A 23,768-nucleotide genomic window follows, 5' to 3' on the forward strand; every position below is an offset into this window, starting at 1 on the left:
AAGCTTAAGTTTTAAATAAAATGTATTAAGTTACGTCAAGTGGATTTCACTGTTATTTCGTTGTCTATGGGACTTATTTATGGACCGATTAACTTATACAAATTCAGACTTATTTAGTGAATACAAATAGCATACCAAATTAATTCTGGCTACCACAAGCTACTAATATCGTTCAAGCGACTTTTATTTCAATTTATTACATAAATTTTGTAGGTTTACTTTACACGTATACATACATAAGTATTTAATATATGTACATATATAGTAAATGAAGTTAAATTATACGCTATTATAAATGGATGCATACATACATATGTATATATGAATATGTATGCAATGCCTGCGGCAAACATGCAATAACAATACTATAATACAAACCAATACAGGTTATGTGTCACCATATACTAACGCTCTAGCTAGTATTGTTACCAGGAAAATAGTACATTGTGGTAACGAACTCTTTGAATTATTCTGTCAAAATTACTTAAAAAATTAATAAATGAAATGGAAAATAAAACATTAAAATTTTTTTTTTTTTTGTGAAATGCATAAAATGTCTTATTTTATGACGGTTTTTTAGGGAGATTTTAACCAAATCGGTTTTTGGCGATGAAAATGCATTAACTTTGCAATATCTGAAATAATACTTATTACTCATTTATTACTGCTCATTTTGAATATGTGGCAGCGTTAAGAAATATGAATTGTATATGAATAATAAGATCCGAATTGTTATTGAATTTTGAAGTTTAAAATTTTTAATTTTGTGTTTAGACTATTTATGTCTAATAAAAATCTTTTTTCAGAAAAAAAAACGCAAACAAATATATTTACTCGCATTTTACATGAGTTTCGTATCAGGAGGGTATTGCTCTGGGTCGACAAGTGAGGAGAGCAATATTCAGAAACATCATCGATGGAGAGGTATGTTTCATGTGCAAGAGAATGTTAGTATTTATAATCCAGCCAATGTTTTTTAACTGTTATTGAGCAAAAAAGCGGAAAAGAATTCGAATCAAAAAAGTCTGCAGGCATCAATAGAAATAAATAAATTGCATTAAGCAAATTTAATAAAATTCCCTTGTGTGGGCACCAATAGATATTTTCAACTGCTATTAAAAAACCTTAAGGACACCAAACGAGTAACTACAATAACCACATTTTTAAAAATAACAATGGACGAAGTCCTTAAAAAAACCAACATTTGATATTACGCCGTTTGAACGGTTTTTTTTAGACGTATGATTTTCAATGAGGCAACACTTTTTTCGGAGATTATATTACTGACTGTCTAGTTTGCCATTTCATAATAACCAATCTTACTTCGGAACAACGTTTTCAAATCGTGACAATTTATTACCAAAATACCAGAAAGGTTCGGCTCTCGCAGCACATCGCGCGAATTTTGTTTTACATTCTCATTTAAACTTATTTAAAAAAGTTTTTTCCGAATCAGTACAAAGAGAAGACGATTTGGTTTGGATATTGGAATCAGACGGATTTTACACTTTATTTATTATTTTAATTGGAGTTAACAATATAGGAGTGATTTTGCTTACATAGCACTATTACTTATCATACTTATTACATACATATGTTTTACAATACTGTACTGCAATAAATACTGTTGACTAAGCAATTAACATCATAATTAAATAAGTTATTCTGATTCTCGGAAATATTTTCATAAATATCATACAGCCATATATTACTTTATCGTGAAAATTCAATTAAGAAATATTTTCAAAATGTAACTTGTATTCTCCATCTATTTTATCTAATAATAGCTTTTCTTTAAAGTTTTTAAAATCTTCGTATTTCATGTTCATAATGATTCCTTCGGCTGTTTCAATTAAATTAGAAAAATGGTAATCAATGATTTTTATAGAGCAGTTATTATATTGTATTACAAAATTTCCGCATAAAATAGTTTCATTATTATTACAAGTGTTATTAATTAATAGATTATTGGCATTTTTAACAATAATTGATTATTCTTTACTTCTGATTAAATTAGATAAGATAGGCTTTAATTGTTTAATATGTTTGTTTTTATACCCTGAACAGGGTATATTAAGTTTGTCACGATGTTTGTAACACCCAGAAAGAAGCGTCGGAGACCTTATAAAGTATATATATAAATGATCAGTATGTTGAGTTGAGTCGATTTAGCCATGTCCGTCTGTCTGTCCGTCTGTCCGTCCGTCTGTCTGTATATATTCGAACTAGTGTCTCAGTTTTTAAGATATCGTTTTGAAATTTTGCAAACGTCGTTTTCTCTTCAAGAAGCTGCTCATTTGTCGCAACGGCCGATATCGGACCACTATAACATATAGCTGCCATATAAACTGAACGATCGGAATCAAGTTCTTGTATGGAAAACTTTCACATTTGACAATGTATCGTCACCAAATTTGGTATAGATTATTTTCTAAGCCAACAATGTAATCTCCGTGGAAAGTGGTCAGATCGGTTAACTATAGCATATAGCTACAATACAAACTGAACGATCGGAATCAAGTTCTTGTAAGGAAAACTTTCACATTTGACAATGTATCGTCGCCAAATTTGGTATAGATTATTTTCTAAGGCAACAATGTAATCTCCGTGGAAATTGTTCAGATCGGTTAACTATAGCATATAGCTACAATACAAACTGAACGATCGGAATCAAGTTCTTGTATGGAAAACTTTCACATTTGACAAGATATATGCACCAAATTTGGTACAGATTATTTTCTAAGCCAATAATGTAATCTTCGAAGAAATTGGTCAGATCGGTTTACTATAGCATATAGCTACCATACAAACTGAACGATCGGAATCAAGTTTTTGTAAGGAAAACTTTCACATTTGACAATGTATCTTCACCAAATTTGGTATAGATTATTTTCTAAGGCAACAATGTAATCTCCGTAGAAATTTTTCAGATCGGTTAACTATAGCATATAGCTACCATACAAACTGAACGATCGGAATCAAGTTCTTGTAAGGAAAACTTTCACATTTGACAATGTATAGTCACCAAATTTGGTATAGATTATTTTCTAAGGCAACAATGTAATCTCCGAAGAAATTGTTCAGATCGGTTAACTATAGCATATAGCTACAATACAAACTGAACGATCGGAATCAAGTTCTTGTATGGAAAACTTTCACATTTGACAATGTATCTTCACCAAATTTGGTACAGATTATTTTCTAAGGCAACAATGTAATCTCCGAAAAAATTGTTCAGTTCGGATTACTATAGCATATAGCTTCCATACAAACTGAACGATCGGAATCAAGTTCTTGTATGGAAAACTTTCACATTTGACAATGTATCTTCACCAAATTTGGTACAGATTATTTTCGAAGCCAACAATGTAATCTTCGAAGAAATTGGTCAGATCGGTTTACTATAGCATATAGCTACCATACAAACTGAACGATCGGAATCAAGTTCTTGTATGGAAAACTTTCACATTTGACAATGTATCTTCACCAAATTTGGTATAGATTATTTTCTAAGGCAACAATGTAATCTCCATAGAAATTGTTCAGATCGGTTAACTATAGCATATAGCTACCATACAAACTGAACGATCGGAATCAAGTTCTTGTAAGGAAAACTTTCACATTTGACAATGTATCGTCACCAAATTTGGTATAGATTATTTTCTAAGGCAACAATGTAATCTCCGAAGAAATTGTTCAGATCGGTTAACTATAGCATATAGCTACAATACAAACTGAACGATCGGAATCAAGTTCTTGTATGGAAAACTTTCACATTTGACAATGTATCGTCACCAAATTTGGTATAGATTATTTTCTAAGCCAACAATGTAATCTCCGTGGAAAGTGGTCAGATCGGTTAACTATAGCATATAGCTACCATACAAACTGAACGATCGGAATCAAGTTCTTGTATGGAAAACTTTCACATTTGACAATGTATCTTCACCAAATTTGGTATAGATTATTTTCTAAGGCAACAATGTAATCTCCGAAAAAATTGTTCAGATCGGATTACTATAGCATATAGCTTCCATACAAACTGAACACATAATTACTAAAAGAAATGCACCTGTGAAGGGTATATTAGCTTCGGTGCCGCCGAAGTTAACGTTTTTTCTTGTTTTCAAATAACATTGTCATGTTTTCATACGTAAAAACTTCTTATATTTTCGCACCAAATTCTTTTTGATATTTATTTGGTATTAGTACAATTTTTCTTAATTTGGCTTGTATAAATTTTTTAGTATTTTTATTCCAAGTTTAAAAACGTTTTAAAAGTTGTTGTGCCTAATTGCAAATATTCAAAGTATCACAATTTATATTATATTTAGTTATTTAGTTATTTCATGATTTGGCATAATGCTTGGGTTAACAATCCCGTCTTTCGCTGAGACTATAAATATTTTGAATTTGTTCAATTTTATTTTTTTACAGTTGATACAGTTACACACCGTAAAATCTTTCTTTACACAATTTCGAAATAACACGGTTCGTTAAGAAAAAGTTTTAAATTGTTTACACGTTATTTTTGATTTAACACGAGTTCCAAACAATTTTTAATTTTTTACATGATTTTCTGAAGTGTTGGATATCATCCAAATGGCAACTCTACTTCACGTCTTGTTTACTTTAAAGGAAATACCCTTTTTATTTAACATATCAATTTGCTCATGACGCAATATATAATTTCAGTAAAGTTCTTAAAGTTAAAGTTAAAGTTTAAGTTAGTTATTTTTTATTAATTGATGAAATCTTCAAATTACATAATCGGAGTTGTTAACAACTTTTCAAAAGGTAAAATTGTGTTAGATTGTTATCTTAGAAAATTTCAATAAGGAATTTCATTTTATTTTGAGACTAACAATTTCATTAGACACGAAAATAAAAATTCTAGGCTATCTTAGAAGTTGCGAAGGTTCAACATCTGTTAGTAGAGCTTTTGGTTTAAACGAAAATGACAGTTCCATTCGACAATCAGTAATTTCTGGCTCAGCCTTAGTTCAAAAACAACTTCTTATAGTCGAAATCCTTCTTTTGAGAAGACTGAAAAACATATGGTGTTATGGATTGAAGATTTACAGAAAAAAATACTGTACATGGGAAGATTATTAAGGAGAAAGCACTTAGAATATACTTGTACAAACGACTTCAGGAGTTCGAACCATCAGTACCACATTAGGGAACTAATAAAATTGCTTTCAATGCAAGTCATGAATGGCTGAAAGGTTTTCTGAAAAGACACCATTTTCACAATGTAAAAATTCAAGGAGAATTGGCATTTTCAGACGAAAATGCTGCAAAAAACTCTCCGGATTAACTCGCAAAAATAATTCAAGAGGGCAGATCAACTCCATATCAAATATTTAATGCCGACGAAACGGCATTGTTTTGGTAGCTAATGCCAAAAAGAACATTCATAGCAAAATCACAAAAGACAGCTGGTGGCTTTAAAGCAGTCAAAGATCGGGTGACTCTCTTGCTTTGTAGTAACGCATCTGGCGATAAAATGTTGAAAGCACTCTTACCGTGCGATTCTGTACTGTGATACAGTCATAAGTGTTTAAATTTGAGATTTTAAGTTAGGGACAATTTTTGTGACTTGAGACGCTTCTGCTATTCTGTAAGTGACAGTCACAAAATCTATTACATTTCGTTATTCAGAGATGTTTTCACACTTGAATGAAAATAAATATGTCGATAATAAATGTTAAATTTTCTATAACATAGTCAAAAAACTATTTTATATAATAATTAAATTAATATTAAACTATATTACCAATAAAAATAAAAATATATGTTGAATTCGTTTCATTTACGAAATTTAAGTAAAATTGAATTATTTTTAACCTTTTCATGTTTGAGTTGCTCACAAAATATAAAAAAACGACAATCGTTTAAAATCTATGATGATCTCTATTCAGTATATTCAAAATGGCAAACAAGAGTTCTTTTTAGTTTTGTGACCTGCTAACTATCAGGTCTCAAATTTGAGTCAATAATTTGAGACTAATGTTAGAGATTGTTTGTGAATAGTAACTAGTCTCAAATTGAGACTTTACCTCAAAATGTCTCAAATAGTGGCTAGTGACTGCTTACAGAATTTCATTATTATTGAACAAATCCCTTATGCCTTAAAGGTATGCACATTAAACAACTTCCATCCAGTTCATGTTATAGCGAACAATCTATTTAAAGATTGGTTTAATAACCGTATTTGTTCCTAAAGTCCAGAAATATAAAACACAAAAAGGTTTAGAATTCAAAATACTTCTGCTTGTTTATAATGCATGTAGCCACCCAGTGCTGGTACATTCGAATAATTAGTTGCTGGTTTTGCCGCCTATGTAGTACCACTTCTCTGATTCAGCTACTCGATCAGGGTATTACAGCAACACTTAAAATGTACCACATCATGTAAATTTTAAGATATATTTTAGATTGAGTGGAAGAATACAATTTGAATGTTATGGAAGCATGGAAAAAGTTTAATATTTTGGATTGCATTACACATGTTTCCTTTGCCATGGAAGGTCAGGTTTTAATGGTTAATTTAGTTCGTGAGGGCTTGAAATTCGCTTTAAGAAAATATTAGAATTTTTTCATTTTACACAATTTTTATTTGTTTTGGAACAGATCTCCAAATTTACATATAAATCGTGTATTTTTTTACACGATTTGGATTTACGCGGTTTTCTTAGGAACGTATCTACCGTGTAAAAGAAGATTTTACTGTATTTGGTTGATATTTTATTTATAACATTAAAACTTCATTTGAATTGTCTGTCTGTCATTTACTAAACCTCTCTTTTTTCTTTTTATTTTTTGTATTAACGCTACATTTATTTTTTACTTCTAACAATTCTGTTTGTAATGTGTTTTTATGATTTATTTTCAGTAAAATAATATTGTCATTAAATAAGTTTTTTTTTATTTCTACAGTGTTTGTTTTGTGTACAACTATTTCTGTGCCCTTGACTATTTCTTATGTCCTGATTTGAATGTCTATAAATCTTAATTGGGCTGCCAATTCTGTGGTTGTCACAATTAATATCATTATCAGAATATCTGAAAATTTCAATGGTTTTTTTATGTTAGAAGGGTGGACATTTTCCAGCTTTTCCTTCTTCTATTCCTTATGTCTAACAACATAACTTTCTCTTTTTTGAGTCAATATATTTATAACTTTATTCTTTGTTGCTATTCAATTATTTTCTACTATTTCTTCATCTACTTGATTTGGTGTACATTTAATTGTCCAATGAAATCTATCGTTAAAATTTCTAATAGCTTTTTGAATTAGTTATTTTACTGGTAGTTCTTTGTTCAATTTATACAAGAACGTAAATTTTTCTTTTGATATAAAGAAATCTGTTTGAATGCTTCTACTTCTTCCTCAATATCTTGTGCTCTCATTGCACATTTAATAAATTCTATTGGACTATCATTTTAAAACATTCCAATAAGCTTTTATTGTACTACATTGTAGTAACGTTCAGATATTTTTAAAAATATTGCTATTTTACTTTTTGTTATATATTTCCTAAATATTTCACTCATACTATCGAAATCATATTCCGAAATTAAAATAATTCTTTTACCATGTATCATTTTTATACTCTTGCAACCAATTGCTACAGAGTAATGCAGTTTTGTTCACCTAACGGTTGTACGTATCACATAAAATTAAACGAGATTTGTATAAGGTTACATTTATATAAATGATCAGGGTGGCGAGAAAAGTTGATTGTCTGTTTGTCTGTCCGTCCGTCCGTGCAAGCTGTAACTTGAGTAAAAACTGAGATATCTTGATGAAACTTGGTATGCAGGTTTCTTAGTACAAGTTCGTAGATGGCCGTAATCGGACCACTGCCATAACTAAGCACTAAATTCAGATATAGAACCGTAAATTCTACCACCACCGGGATCGTATGAGAGGGCTTTATTGGAACCGGTGTAAAAATTGGACAATGGGCGTGGCACCGCCCACATTTTGGGGAAATTTCATATCTCGGGACCTGACTGACCGATTTTGCAAAAGTTGTATGTAGCATTATTTTCATATTACTATGCCACAGTGTGAAAATGAGCGAAATCGGAGTACAACCACGCCTACTTTCCATATCGCACAATTCAAATTCCACTTGATTTTTTCACTTTTCAGTACACAAATCAAGAAGCGTGAATAATGCCTTTAGTGTATGCTAACGTATGACCAAAAATTTTTCAAATCCAACATTTGAACATTTTTTCAAGCCCCTAGATACCGATTAATTCGACCTCAGTACCTATAATTGACTTTTGATCGAAAATATTGGTCAATTTGTGAGATATATAATTGAAAATCAGGGATAATTTTTCTTATACTAAGGCATGTCTATTTGTCAAAAATGAGTTGAATCGGCCCACTACTTCCCTTAGCCCCCATACACTGAATATAAAGATTTTCGAACTTCCGATTGACTTTGTATATGCGGTACAATATGTAAAAACATATGTAAACAGTGTATCTTTTTGTCTAAAATAGATAAACTTGGGCGAAAACTTGACCCATTTCCTATATAACTAATATCAGGATTTTCGAACATACAGCTGACTTTACTCTATATGATTGGCTTTACACCTTAAAGCATTTCCCTGGTTTTAAATCTTGCTAGTTTCAAGAGTATAAAATGTTAGGTTGCACCCAAACTTAGCCCTACCTTACTTATTTTAAATTCTTTCATTCGAATATTTGGTTATTGGTTGGGCTACTCCAGAGTTATCTTTTAAAAATTGATTGACTTCATGCAGTTCTTTGTTAAAATGTGTCCTAAGCCTTAATATGTTCGTTCAGTGACGTACTAAAAATTAGGACATCTTCTAGATACACAACACATGTTTTGTTTATATAACCCATCAGCATTTCATTCATTAGGCGTTGACATGTGACTGGGGCATTCTTTGGTCCGAAAGGCATTCTTATAAATGCATATAGTCCATGTGATGTTACAAAAGTTGTTTTTTCCCAATCTTCTGGTTTTACTAGAATTTGATGGTATCCTTTCACTAGATACAAAGAAGTAAAATACTAGGCTCTCCATAATTTGTCTTGAATGGAATCAATGTTCGGAAGAGGGTATTTGTCATCTACTGTGACCTTATTCAATTTTTTATAGTCTATTAAAATTCTGTATTTGCTTTCGCCTGAGCTATCTTTTTTTCTCCGGCACTACTATTAATGGACTCGAATATTTAAATCTGTTGCAGCGTTGTGGTTTTAATATCGTGTTGAATTTCCGTTGTGTTAGTTAATCTATCAGCAGTTTCAAGGGTACAAATTTGATTTAAGTAATTTAATTTGATTAAAACAGTACTTTCCTCTCGCTGTAAAGTTATTCTACCCTTTTAATGGCTAAATAGAATATGCACTGAGAAAATTAAATATATCCATGCCCATTATAAAATTATACTTTCGTCCTCTGAGCGGTGTGACCCTCCACTTCGTTCTTGCATTATTAGGTAAGTTAAATTCTTCTGGTGCTACTGTACGAACTTTATAATTAATTTTATCCTCATTTGCTAGCGTACTAAAGGTTAACGGATTTTTTAAATTTAGTCCTAGGGGTATTAGTAATTTCGCTAATAGTCAGACTTAAACTAGCTCCTGTATCAATTAGTGCAATATAACTTTTTCCTTTAATATTAATTGTCTTTAGGTAAGGATTCCGAGTTTGGTTCATAAACAAAATGCTAATATTAATCTCTTCTTTATCAACATCAGTTCTGGAGTAATCTGATTGGCTTTACCTATTCTAGCATAGGCAATCTTGGCCATGCTGCGATATAGGGTGTCCTGCTAATTGAGAGCTCTTTGATCTTTGTTCAATATTGTCTATCTCCATTGGTTCACCTTGATTCGTCTATATTGATTATTATGAAATTAACCACAATTTTATCTAAATTGATTCGGTTTGTTTTGATCGAAATTTTGTCTAAAGTTGTCTAAATTTTGCGAATAACCCGAATTTGTTGGTCTACACTTATTAGTATATCTTCCACTTTCAGAGCTGGAGCGTTTTAATCCATTCGGATCTAGCCAGCGTGCTACATGCATTACTTTAACAAAGCGCCTTGTGTCATTTCTATTTACTAATATAATGTCCATGTTGCTTAAGTCAATGGAATGGTAACCTCTATAGTAATCTGTCAATTCTTCCGACTTATATTTTATTGAACTTACCTTAAGGTTCCTGATCCTTTTGTAAAGGAGATGCGGCTTTACGTCTGGTCTGTATCTCAGCTTCAGGGTTTCTTTGATCAGCTGCCAGTTGTCCAGTTGAGGGATATTTTTAATTGTGTCATTTGCCTCTCCTTGTATTGTTCGTTAAAATAAGATCCTTGTTAATTATTTTTGTAGGTCACTGTTTTTGATGGAAAGATAGCAGATATTCTAAAGAAGGAGTTATTAGTTATAACTCCCGTTCCCGGGAAGATATGCCGATCATTCACGGTTTTTAGTAAGGCATATGCTGCCATTAGTTTCTTCCGTCTTATTTCTTAATTCCAGGTAGGGTTGCCGCATTTTCTCTAATTACTGTTCCTCGCGGGCAAGATCTCTGCTGTCGTCGGAGCCTGCTCCCCATTCATTTTTCTTCTCTAGTCGTCTATGTTTTGTCGTCTTATTTTTGCCGTTTTTGTTTTTGTTCACTGGACTTTCCTTTTTGTGGTGTTCACTTTAACAATCTTTCTATTTGTTTACACATATGTATAATTTTTATACTCTTGCAACCAATTGCTACAGAGTATTATAGTTTTGTTCACCTAACGTATCACCTAAACTAAGCAAGATCGATATAGAGTTATATAGTATATGTATAAATGATCAGGAAGGCGAAAAAAGTTGAAATCCGGTTGACTGTCTGTCTTTCCATCCGCCCGTCCGTGCAAGCTGTAACTTGAGTAAAAATTGAGATATCTTGATGAGACTTGGTATGTGGGTTCCTTAGTACAAAAAAAATTTCAAGTTCGTAGATGGGCGAAATCGGACCACTGCACACGCCCACGAATGGCCATTAACCGAAAACATACAAAGTGCCATAACTAATAACTAAATTAAGTTAAGAAGCTGTAATTTGATAAAAAGTGAACATCCAAGTTTGTGAACATATCTCCTAAACCACTTACGCTACATATACCAAATTTGCTTAGTACAAATATTATAAGAACTTCTACCGACACTATGAAAAAGGATAAAATCTTAAGATAACCCCGCTCACCCCCCATAATAGTACTGTTAAAAGCTACTAAAAGCGCGATAAATCAATAACTAAATATGCCAGAGAAATTAAATTTTACCACCGATATGGTTTGAGAGAGCTTTATTGCAGCCGGTGTGAAAATTGGACGATGGGCGTGGCACCACCCACTTTTTGGTGGAATCCCATATCTTAGACTCGATTGACCGATTTCGACAAAGTTTAGTACGTGGCGTTCTTCTTATATTCTTATGTCACATTGTGAAAATGGACGAAATCGGATAACAACCACGCCTACTTCTCATATAACACAATTTTAAATTCCACTTGCTTCGTTCAGTTTCAAGTACACAAATCAAGAAGCAATTAATACTTATAAAGGGATAAAACTTTGCACGAATAGTGTATTTAGTGTGTGACACCTTATTAGGGATAATCCTTCTCTTATAATTCTATGATTGTATGTCAAAAATGGGTTGAATCGGACCAATAATTCCTTTAGCCACATATACTTAATATAAAGATTTTCGAACTACTGGATGTTTTTGTACCAATATGTGAGTTATCTCATTGAAAATAAGAGAGTGTGTTACTTCATAACAGAGTATCTTTGTACTTAAAATATATAAATTTGAACGAAAACTTGGCCAATATTACCAATACCAGTAATTTCGAACATCCGGCTGACTTTACTCTATATGAAATATATGGTTTTAAACTTTAAAGTATTTCCCTGGCTTTGATTCTTGCAAGTTGCAAGAGTATAAAATGTTCGGTTACACCCGATCTTAGCCCTACCATACTTTTAATGTGTATGTAGAGTGTGTTGTCAAGTTTCCTAGTGTTAACTTTTTCATACTCTCGCAACAATGTTGCTAAGGTTTATAGTTTTGTTCACATAACGGTTGGATGTAAGTCCTAAAACTAAAAGAGTCAGATATAGGGTTATATATACCAAAGTGATCAGGGTGACGAGTAGAGTCGAAATCCGGATGTCTGTCTGTCCTTCCGTCCGTCTGTCCGTCCGTCTGTCCGTCCGTCCGTCCGTGCAAGCTGTAACTTGAGTAAAAATTGAGATATCATGATGAAACTTGGTACACGTATTTCTTGGCTCCATAAGAAGGTTAAGTTCGAAGATGGGCAAAATCGGCCCACTGCCACGCCCACAAAATGGCGGAAACCGAAAACCTATAAAGTGTCATAACTAAGCCATAAATAAAGATATTAAAGTGAAATTTGGCACAAAGGATCGCATTAGGGAGGAGCATATTTGGACGTAATTTTTTGGAAAAGTGGGCGTGGCCCCGCCCCCTACTAAGTTTTTTGTACATATCTCGGAAACTACTATAGCTATGTCAACTAAACTCTACAGAGTCGTTTCCTTCAGACATTTCCATGAAATCGGTTAATAACCACGCCCACCTCCCATACAAAGGTTATGTTGAAAACCACTAAAAGTTCGTTAACCGACTAACAAAAAACGTCAGAAACACTAAATTTTACGGAAGAACTGGCAGAAGGAAGCTGCACCCAGGCTTTTTTTTTAAATTGAAAATGGGCGTGGCGTCGCCCACTTATGGACCAAAAACCATATCTCGGGAACTACTAGACCGATTTCAATGAAATTCGGTATGTAATATTTTCTTAACACCCTGATGACATGTACAAAATATGGGTGAAATCAGTTCACAACCACGCCTTCTTCCAATATAACGCTATTTTGAATTCCATCTGATGCCTTCTCTGTATAATATGAGTACATATATACATTAGGAACCAATGATGATGGCGGAATAAAACTTTACACAAATACGGTATTTGAAATGTTTATCGTGCGAGAGTATAAAATGTTCGGTGACACCCGAACTTAACCCTTCCTTACTTGTTTTGTTTTTATTTAGTTATATTCTGGAGTGTCTGGTCAACTCCTGAGTTGGCTACAGATTCGCAGAATTATTTTAGGGATTATATAACAGGTAACGGCTTTCGGTCACGACTTTTTTTCACATATCACTGGATACTTATTTGTTTCACTGAACTTGTTTTCAAAGGATCCTTCTGACTGCGTCAATTTTGTCTTACATTCACGTTGGAAGTTTTTTGATATTGGAATCAGACGGATTTTACACTTTATTCATTATTTTAATTGAAGTTAACAGTACAGTAGTGATTTTACTTACATACTTGTAGCACTATTTCAGCAATTGACATCATAATTTAATAAGTTATTCTGATTCTTCTTATTGATTTCCGGGTTTCTGGTTAATTTGGTTAAGGAATTTATCAAATTTATCATTTTTATACTCTTGCGACCTGTTGCTACACAGGATTCTAGTTTTGTTCACCTAACGGCTGTACGTACCACCTAAAACTAAGCGATATATAAGTTAGCAACAATAACATTTAAAGCAACCAAAAGACACGCGAGCGGTTGAACAATAAAGGTCGTAAGACCGGAAAAATAAAATAATTTTTACAAAGTTTGACAAGTAAACCCATAACTGGCGCCCGAGCTAAAATAAGCTCCTACGTCGCGAAGGAAAACAAAAGGCGTTAAGAATCCTTCTTCGGAGAACGTGGAGTGATAATAAAAACAACTGTGCTAGTGTGAGATCAGGCCCCTTAGTAGCAGAGCAAAAAGGACGCGTTGGAACTCAAGCCAACTCATCAGCACCTATCAACATTAACAACCAACAATATCAAGAGGCAAAGAATGAAAGTCGTTATTGTATTGTAAGTTAAGTGATAATTACTAATTATGAACATTAAGTGAAACCCAGATTGTGAATTTTTTTTTTCTCAAACTAAAATTGAAATAAAACCTTTAAGCATTAATTTGTAAGTGCAAAAACTGAAACGTTATTGATGTAGAAAAGAAACCGATACGTAAAGAGTAGTGCACAGTGAGGAAAAATATAAAACGAACTCTTTAACAGCCACAACAAAATAAACAATGTCGAACCCAAATAATCTGGTTCGTCCACCGGTAATCAGGGCGAATGATCCTTCAGGAAATTCAGGATCAGCTAACGTTACAATAAACGAGGATGACCTCGTAAACCTAATAGGAAGGGTAGCTTTAGACGTGTTAAACAGGCAGGGGCCCAGCATAGTTAGGGCAACCCTTAACCCGAATGCGGGCTTAGCAGACACTTGCGACCAAACCATCAATATAGAACAGGCAAGCAACTTATCAGATTTAGACAAGATACCTGATGTAGAAAAAAGTTTACGCGAATTCTCGGGAAATCCCACCGAATTCAATTCATGGAAAAAAAGTGTAAATCGAATATTAAATATTTACGAAGCGAGTAAGGGCACACCTAAATTCTACGGAATCCTTAACGTGATAAGGAATAAAATCGTCGGCAACGCGGATGCTGCCCTTGAGTCATACAATACACCCTTAGACTGGGGAGCTATTTGTAAGTGTTTAACTTTACATTACGCCGACAAGCGTGATGTATCCACCCTAGAATACCAAATGACTTCTTTTGTTCAGGGAAATAGGTCAATTGAAGAATTTTACCAGGCCGTTTATTCCAATTTATCTTTAACTAGCTGACCCGGCGAACTTCGCACCGCCTAATTATTGGAGGCATATTTAGTAAGTCACAAACACACGACACAATACTTTTTTAATTTTATTGAAATTTGCTACTTTTAGATTTTTAGGAATATTAAAGAATTATAGTATAGATGCACAGCAAAGAGACGTTAACATTTCAAGTGACATTTTACCATAGACAATTTTTTTGAGTGAATACTGACAAATATTTACACTATAACTATCAAACTACATCTGTCGTTTTTTTTTTTTTGACGATGGCCATGGTTAGGAAAAGAAGAAGAACTTCATCTGTCATCGTGAAAATAAAGAATTCAAACAACTATAATATAGTTATAGTGAAGTTATATATCCCTCAACTCCAGAAAAAAAATAATAACTGTCCAGATTGTATTAAATTATTATTAAGATGCGACGAATGCTACAACATAATCGCTGTTACTCAGATTTTGTACCATGTAGAACGAATAATACGCGTGAACAGGGCAAAAGTACAAAAAACAAGTAAGGAAGGGCTAAGTTCGGGTGTCAAAAGTGATAATCGAGATTTCATAATACGTCATTTACATATTTTTCAAATACCGTATTTTTGTAAAGTTTTATTCCGCTATCATCATTGGTTCCTAATGTTTATACTCGTATTATACAAAGAAGGCATCAGATGGAATTCAAAATAGCGTTATATTGGAAGAACTTTTCAGCCATATTTCGTACATGTCATCAGGGTGTTAAGAAAATATACCGAATTTCATTGAAATCGGTCTAAAGATATGGTTCAACTTTTCAATTTTTAAAAAAAGCCTGGTTGCAGCTTCCTTCTGCCACTTCTTCCGTAAAATTTAGTGTTTCTGACGTTTTTTGTTAGTCGGTTATTTTATATCCAACATAACCTTTGTATGGGAGGTGGGCGTGGTTATTAAAATTTTTGAACTGTATATAGAAATACCTGAAGAAAACGACTCTGTAGAGTTTGGTTGATAACGCCCACTTTTCCAACAAAATGTCCAGCGATCCTTTGTATTTCAAAATATCTTTATTTATGGCTTAGTTAGACACTTTATAGGTTTTCGATTTTGTGGGCGTGGCAGTGGGCCGATTTTGCCCATCTTCGAACTTAACCTTCTTATGGAGCCAAGGAATACGTGTACCAAGTTTCATCATTTCTCAATTTTTACTCAAGTTACAGCTTGCACGGAAGAATGGACGGAACGAATCCGGATTTCGACTCTACTCAGCGCCCTGATCACTTTGGTATATATAACCCTATATCTGGGCAAAACAACCGTTATGTGAACAAAACTATAATATATTTGTTGCGAAGTATAAATATATTAAAGCAAAAGCTGCTATCTAAACCAAAACACGTTTCTACAATGCCATCTTCATCATCTGAGGAGACATTCTGTGAATTAAATTTATCGGCCGAAGACATACAGGACATTCAAGTTATTGAAGACAGCCAAAAGCCCAACATCAAGAATGTTCTGGTAGATATTGATGTTATTGAAGACAGCCAGCAGCTCAACATTGATAATGTTCTGATCGAATCAGATTTGTCCGAGTCGCCTAGTACTTCCACCATATTATCATGTCCTGGCGAGCCAAGTGGTTCCCAAGTAGATGGAGCCAAGTTGATGGAAATAAAGAGTTACTAATACACGTTGACATTAAGGATCCAAATGCATATATTATATACATATTAAGTCATTTATTTATATTTATACACTTCATATGCAAAAATTTAAAATTTTCTTGGATGTGCTCGTTTCTGGACTGTGAACATGATAAACAAATCTTTGCTTAAATTAAATACAACACAGTTATGATCATATACAGTTAATTAATATAGTGCTTTCTGGTAGACAATATTTTTAGTTTTTTTTTGCGGTGCGTAAATAAATAAGGATGTTGGTTTTCCGACACGCGAACACGCAACGTATAATTGTCCATGTGCGAAACAGGGAAACTCTAAGTTTATTCCGCAAACTTGCAACGATTGGCCTTGCGATTTATTTATGGTCATCGCAAACGCCAGACGCACGGGAAATTGCAACCTCTTAAAATCAAATGGCAAATCCGTTGGAATCATAAATATTCGTGGGATTAAGACATCCTCTCCTTTGTATTTTCCTTTGATTATTTTAGTTTCGATCATGTTATTCATGAGTTTCTTCACAACCAATCTCGTTCCATTGCAAAGTCGAGGTTGATTAATATTACGCAGCATGATGACAACTGACCCTACTTTTAATTTCAAATTATATGGTGGTAGTCCAGGCAAGTCCAATGAATTTAAAAATTCTGTAGGATAGTTGACTACGTCATCCTGGTTTGTGGCCGTGTCAACTGATTTGTACGTAAACAACTCTCCTGGAAGGAAATTCTGAATGGTAGCATTGAGATCATCGACATCTTTGTTTTTTGCTGCCAATATTGCTCGTTCACTTAGCCAATCGTGGTTATTATATTGTTGTTTAATGTCCGGAAAAACACGCTGAATAAGCTCCTTTTTCGATTCTGTGAAGTGACAGAAATCTGTGGGAAAAGTCATTAATCCGGTCGAGCTGTCAACTGCGACCTTACCATTGCCAATATCCAGCAACTGCTTCGAAAACACAGTCGCAGTTTGATCTTGTTGCAAAAACACTCGCATGTTAGTAGTTAATTGTAGTGTCTTTACGTGCCGCCACAAATTTGATGATTTTAGACATGCGTTTATTTCGTCAGCAACAGTCGATCGAGGAATTACTGGAAGAGTCTGACGAAAATCACCTGACAACAGTATCATAGCTCCACCAAAAATGTTTTGGTTATCACGTAAATCTTTTAACGTCCTATCTAGTGCCTCCAGCGACCTCTTGTGGGCCATTGTGCATTCGTCCCAAATTATCAATTTGCATACTTGGAGAGTCTTCGCCATAGCGCTATTTTTGGCAATGTTGCAAACTGGCGTTTCGTTGATATGCATGTTTAATGGTAATTTTAAGGCTGAATGTGCAGTTCGTCCGCCTTCTAATAAAGTTGCTGCTATTCCAGATGAAGCCAACGCTAGGGCTACCTCATTTTGCGATCGGATCTTTGCTAATAGCAATGAAATTAGGAACGTTTTCCCAGTACCCCCAGGAGAATCAAGAAAGTAAATCCCCCAGACCCACTGTTTACAGCTTGTGTTAAACGATCGTACGCAATCCTTTGTTCTTCGTTCAATTGCGGAACAGTTGTGCGAACTGCTTCGGTCATAGCTTGAGTATCGTACTGGAGTTCTCTTTGCAACTCATGGTTTAATGCATCTTGCATAGCACGATTGGGTGCTGTCAGGCCCAAACACGACAATACTTTATTTGCCATCAACAAACACATATCTTCTATTATGATCAATGTGTCATTGTAAATCTCTGCCGTAATTTCCAATGTAGGATTCAAAGTTTCACAACGCACGCGATGCAACACATCCTCAGACATGTCATCCCTATATTTCATCCACAAATCATTCGGATTTGAGGGGAAACATGTCGATATTATAATCGCAAACAGTGTGCGAATTTGATGCGGCGATGAAGATATCACGGAATCCTTGAGCGTATCATCCCAATGCGAATCGTTTTCAAGCAACCGTAATAATTGACACGCCTCACGGTAAGTCGCACACAGATGTCCATCAACTGTTCGCAATTGTTGAAAAGATGTCGGACCAGGAACATTCACCAATAACAATCTAAGATAATAACATTCATCGTTATTAGGATGTACTGTATATATACGGCCTATAGCATCTGTGGCAAATACATTTTCATATCCTTCAAGTGGTGTTCCTTGTTTACGACGCTGAAAAGACTTTGATGATGCGTTCCATGTGTAGTAGCGCGGCATATCAGCATACAGCAAAGTGCGAGCGAATTGATCAGTTGCACAAATTGAGAAGAAACCTGTCAATGTGGTCACAGGTGGACGTGCCGCTCTATCCACAGCGTTGTTTGGGTTGAAATACACTCGTTGTCCATTTTCTAAATGAACTGCCAAATGCAATACAGTGGGATGTCTTTCATGAATTGCAAACGAAAATATGCGCCAAATAGCCTCATTGCTGCTTACATAGCGACCCATCTGATAGTGAGACACTTCATCATTTGTGTTTGTTACTGCGAACATGGCCATGTCGCTACCTTTGTTAACATATTTACATATGTACTTTATGGATTTCACAGAGTTACAAAATTCCACGTTGATGTGAGCTTCAAAAGTTTTGGACAATATGGGCGAGAACGGCACAATCCAACGATTGTCTACATGAAAATCTTGTCCTTTTATCTTGACATCTACAGATCGTCCACCGTCCTCAACTGATCGCCGACGATACAATGGGTAACCATCGATTCCCGAGATGGTTTCAGCAAGCAAGTTTCTCGGGTACCGTTTGGAGCACTTGCCGTCGATCATACAGGGTGAGCTGTTGTTGAAAACTCCGCAAGGTCCATGTATCATGTGTTTAGTTACTATCGTATGCAATTTTGGGTCAACCGTTTCATCAGGAATTTCGGCTGAAATAATGGAATCAATTTCTTCTGGCCTTATTTTGTCAACCAACCAGACTAATATATGAGCATGTGGCAAACCACGCTTTTGCCACTCAACAGAGTACATCCAACAACGTACTTGGCCATACACACGATGCTTTGTAATGAAATTCATTAAAGATTTTAATTTTTGCTTGTAAACTCTGGCTGTGATGTCATGCCTATCAAGTGGTGTTTGGTTGTGTAGCAGTTCTTTTTTTATTTCAATCCATTGTGGGTTACAGGTGAATGTAATAAATAGGTCTGGACGGCCATACTTTCGAACATAAGACATCGCATCTTGAGCGTACTCGTGCATGTGACGCGGGCTTCCGATGTAAGTGGCCGGTAAAATTGTCATTCTTCCTACATTATTTACATTGCCGTCAGCATTGATTGCATCGCGAAGATGAATGTACTCTTCAGATCGAAGCTGCTGTTGGTTAAGACGGATGTATGTCAATCTTTCAGTCTCAATTTTGACGTACATGTCCACTGCATACTGATGAAAGAGCCGTTGACACATCAAAATGTGATTTACTTCACCTTCACGGATCATGAGTCTGTATGCATAATAATTCATGGCACTGACTTTTTTGTGTGTATCAGCACCTGGAAGTACATATGATAAAAAATACATTTATATATTGAACATATAAAATATTTTATTTTGTATAATCTAATTACCTGTTGTTGGATTAACCATTTTGATATTAAAATGGTACCCATCTTCTCCCTGCCAGAAAATTAATGGGTATTGTAAAGCATCATAAGCTCTATGCGTTTCATATACACGTTTCAATTCATTGTTCCGGCGATGAAGTACAATATCTCTTGATTGCAAATTCTCTCCAACAACGACAATAGCCACTTCATCTATTGTCGGTGAATTAATAAACCTCCTTGCATGCTCTCCAGCAGGTGTTTTGTCGGCTCTTTATACAATATTATGGCTGTCTGATGGCATCCGATCCAGTGCCATTTTGAACATCTTCACTAATTCATTATTGTCGTGAAGAAATGTTTGCAGCACAACATAATCCTGCAGGTTCACTACTGTACTTTAATGCTTTACAATGTTGACAAATGATTGACATTTCTCCAATCGTCACAGATTTGTCGGCACTATAATCAAATTCCCGATCGTAGGAAAATGCTCCTCGTTCGAAGTTTACAGGAGCATTGCGTCTGCGGAATCGATTAAATTCGTTATCCCGTGCTCGCTGCTGTTGTGATCGATCCACGATCCCCCTATCCACTTGATAGTTATTTACTCTTGAACGTAATTCTCCCATACTTGTACGACTGTTATCATTATCAGCATCTCGCTGGTCATTAGTGCGGTTGGAGCGTAAAGTAGCTCGTTGCACATTTACACGACTTCGACGACCTATGTCAGGTCGTTTTCTTTTCCTCGGCATTGTAAGCAGCGAGAAGAAAATCACTTTTAGCAGTATTTCAATATTTCTCCAATTAAATGTTTCTTTTTTTTTAACATGAGATGACAAAACCAAGGGTGTTAAAGTAGAAGCGCAGCAAAAAGTCTCTAAATTTATGGACAAAACAATGTAACGTTCGGATACACGTGCTTTTTACATGAGATGACAAAACAATGGAACGTTCGGATACACTTATTACAGGGCATCTCGACAGGATAGAATTTATAGAATACTAACTGTTATTGCCATTGCCAAATCTGTATGTGGGCATTTGCTATCATGATATAATCATTTGCGCAAAAGCGTAGGGTAGGTAGGTTCGAGATGATGTAGCGTATGCTTTGAGCTCTTGAAAAATTTATTTTATCATTTGCGAAATGCCGTCGCACAATGGGGCAGCAGACCAGAAAAGTTGGCAAAAACTAATTTTTTCAAAATAGCCGGTAGCATTTTTCGTTTATTGCTTTGGATTTATGAATATACTAGCAACAATAAACCAACGGTTTTTCAATGTCATTTTCACCACCTCTCTTTTCAGAGCCTTACAAACACAGAGCTTATTTTCGCAATAAGTGCAGTTTGATTTTTGTGCATTTTCTATTCATAGTTTGAGTATATATTTTCCAGTCGCTGACTATAATTTAGCAACTTTAATTATGGAACCATCAACATCGTGTTTTTGTAAAGATTCATTTATATTCACTTTCTGTGTAATTGTGATTTTCGCATTTTGGTCGTTTCTTTTCGGAAACCTACCTTAGTAAGTTTATTTTCCTACAGTTCAAGTTTTAAAAATTGAAAAAGTTAGTGAGCCCGGCATGATCGGCCGGAAATTTTTTAATTATCCTGTAATATGTATATTTATGTACTTAATTGGAAAAAAAATTGTGCGGATTTTTTGCGTTTTGGCATTTGCTCGCATTTATGTATGTGCCTATATACTACCTGTTCTTGTAGTTTAGTTCGAAACTTTTTTTTTACTTTGTTTTGATTATTTGTTTGTCAAACGTCAACTACAAGTACAAATGTGAACTGCATTGATCTTTATTATTTTGGTTGTAAATCGTCAAATAGAATCGAGTGTTGCCATACTATCTTAATTTTATAATCTTTTAGTGGTTGATTTGACTTTTCATTTCAGGTGTTAGTTAAAAAACAATTTTTGTCAATCGTAGGGAGCTCATTCAAATAATATTTTGTTGTGAAAAAATCACAACTGATGAAAAGTTTATTTTTTTTAAAAATGAATTGGAAAAACAAACAAAATTTCAGCAAGTGACTAAAGGAGGATTAATGGAGGATGGAGGACTAATGGAGGATGGAGTCATGTGTAGAAGTTCACGCAAGTGAGGAAAGTTCTCTGATCGCCATTCACTTGGGAGTGGCCAGAAACGATTCTTTTACACATGGCTCAAGCAGCTCACTACTTCCGATCTTTGACCAAGTATCCTCTGGGTAGCCTAAGAACATCCGTTCGAAGGCGAGCTAAAGTGAGAAGGCGAAACATTCCCTACAAGGGTTGTGCGCTGGGTTTGGGACCCGCCACGTAAAAAACACCCCCAGTGAAGAGCTACAACCAGCCTCGGATGAGAGACCCCCCTTTTGATGACGACCATGGCAAGCGAAATAAGGACTACGAATTGAGGGCATGCACCTGGAATGTCCGGTCCCTTAATTGGGAAGGTGCCGCTGCCCAGCTGGTTGATGTCCTCGTAAAGACAAAGGCTGACATCACCGCCGTCCAAGAAATGCGATGGACGGGACAAGGACAGAGACGAGTAGGTCCTTGTGACATTTACTACAGTGGCCATATAAAGGAGCGCAAGTTTGGTGTAGGATTCGTGGTGGGAGAGAGACTCCGTCGCCGAGTACTATCATTCACTGCGGTGAATGAACGTCTAGCCACAATCCGCATCAAAGCGAGGTTCTTCAACATATCGGTGATTTGCGCCCACGCCCCGACGGAAGAAAAAGACGATGTGACCAAAGATGCCTTCTATGAGCGCTTGGAGCGCGCTTATGAGAGCTGCCCCCGCCACGATGTCAAAATCGTGCTTGGCGACTTTAACGCCAGTGTGGGCAAAGAAGGTATATTTGGCACTACGGTCGGTAAATTCAGCCTCCACGACGAAACATCCCCAAATGGGTTGAGGCTGATTGACTTCGCCGGGGCCCGAAATATGGTTATCTGTAGTACTAGATTCCAGCATAAGAAGATTCATCAAGCTACTTGGCTGTCTCCGGATCGAAAAACTACCAACCAGATCGATCATGTTGTGATAGACGGAAGACACGTCTCCAGTGTTTTAGATGTACGTGCGCTCCGAGGTCCTAACATCGACTCGGACCACTATCTTGTTGCAGCTAAGATTCGCACCCGCCTCTGTGCAGCAAAAAACGCGCGCCACCAAACACAAGGAAGGTTCGACGTCGAGAAGCTGCAATCACAACAGACAGCCGAACGATTTTCTACTCGGCTTGCACTCCTGCTCTCTGAGAGCACTCGTCAACAACTCGGTATAAGGGAACTGTGGGACGGCATTTCAAACTCCTTACGTACAGCTGCAACCGAAACCATTGGTTTTCGGAAAGTGCAAAAGAACAGCTGGTACGACGAGGAGCCTGCCTACCTCGCAACCACTACACGTGCGGGATGGGATAGATACCGAGAGTTGAAGAGGGAAGCGAGACGCATTTGTAGACAGAAGAAGAAAGAGGCTGAAATGCGTGAGTACGAAGAGCTTGATAAGCTGGCCGACAGGGGTAATGCTCGAAAATTCTACGAAAAAATGCGGCGGCTTACGGAAGGTTTCAAGACCGGAGCGTATTCCTGTAGAACCCCCAAAGGTGATCTAGTCACTGATGCCCAGAGCATACTTAAATTATGGAGGGAACACTTCTCCAGCCTGCTGAATAGCAGTGAACGCACAACACCAGGAGAAGGAGAACCCGATTCCCCAATCGATGACGA

The 23,768-nt window shown here is 35.5% G+C and overlaps 2 protein-coding genes across 2 annotated transcripts in view; one reads left to right on the forward strand and one right to left on the reverse strand.

The window, feature by feature from the left end:
• Positions 1 to 783: 783 nt before the first annotated feature.
• The window catches only part of LOC126763972 (saccharopine dehydrogenase-like oxidoreductase), a 123,776-nt gene continuing 100,791 nt past the window's right edge, over positions 784 to 23,768 (forward strand). Inside the window, exon 1 of the mRNA XM_050481753.1 lies at positions 784 to 924. Coding sequence (XP_050337710.1) covers positions 846 to 924 — 79 coding nt within the window. The 5' untranslated portion in view covers positions 784 to 845. The remainder of the gene's footprint in view (positions 925 to 23,768) is intronic.
• LOC126763667 (uncharacterized) lies at positions 17,902 to 20,224 on the reverse strand. The gene is made up of 2 exons (XM_050481379.1): positions 20,046 to 20,224; positions 17,902 to 19,970 (listed from the first exon to the last, which is right to left on the reverse strand). The coding sequence occupies exons 1-2, from the start codon at positions 20,062 to 20,064 to the stop codon at positions 17,902 to 17,904; spliced, it is 2,088 nt and encodes a 695-aa protein (XP_050337336.1). The 5' UTR covers positions 20,065 to 20,224.

Source organism: Bactrocera neohumeralis, chromosome 2 (genome assembly GCF_024586455.1).
Source record: "Bactrocera neohumeralis isolate Rockhampton chromosome 2, APGP_CSIRO_Bneo_wtdbg2-racon-allhic-juicebox.fasta_v2, whole genome shotgun sequence".
Taxonomy (NCBI): Eukaryota; Metazoa; Arthropoda; class Insecta; order Diptera; family Tephritidae; genus Bactrocera; species Bactrocera neohumeralis.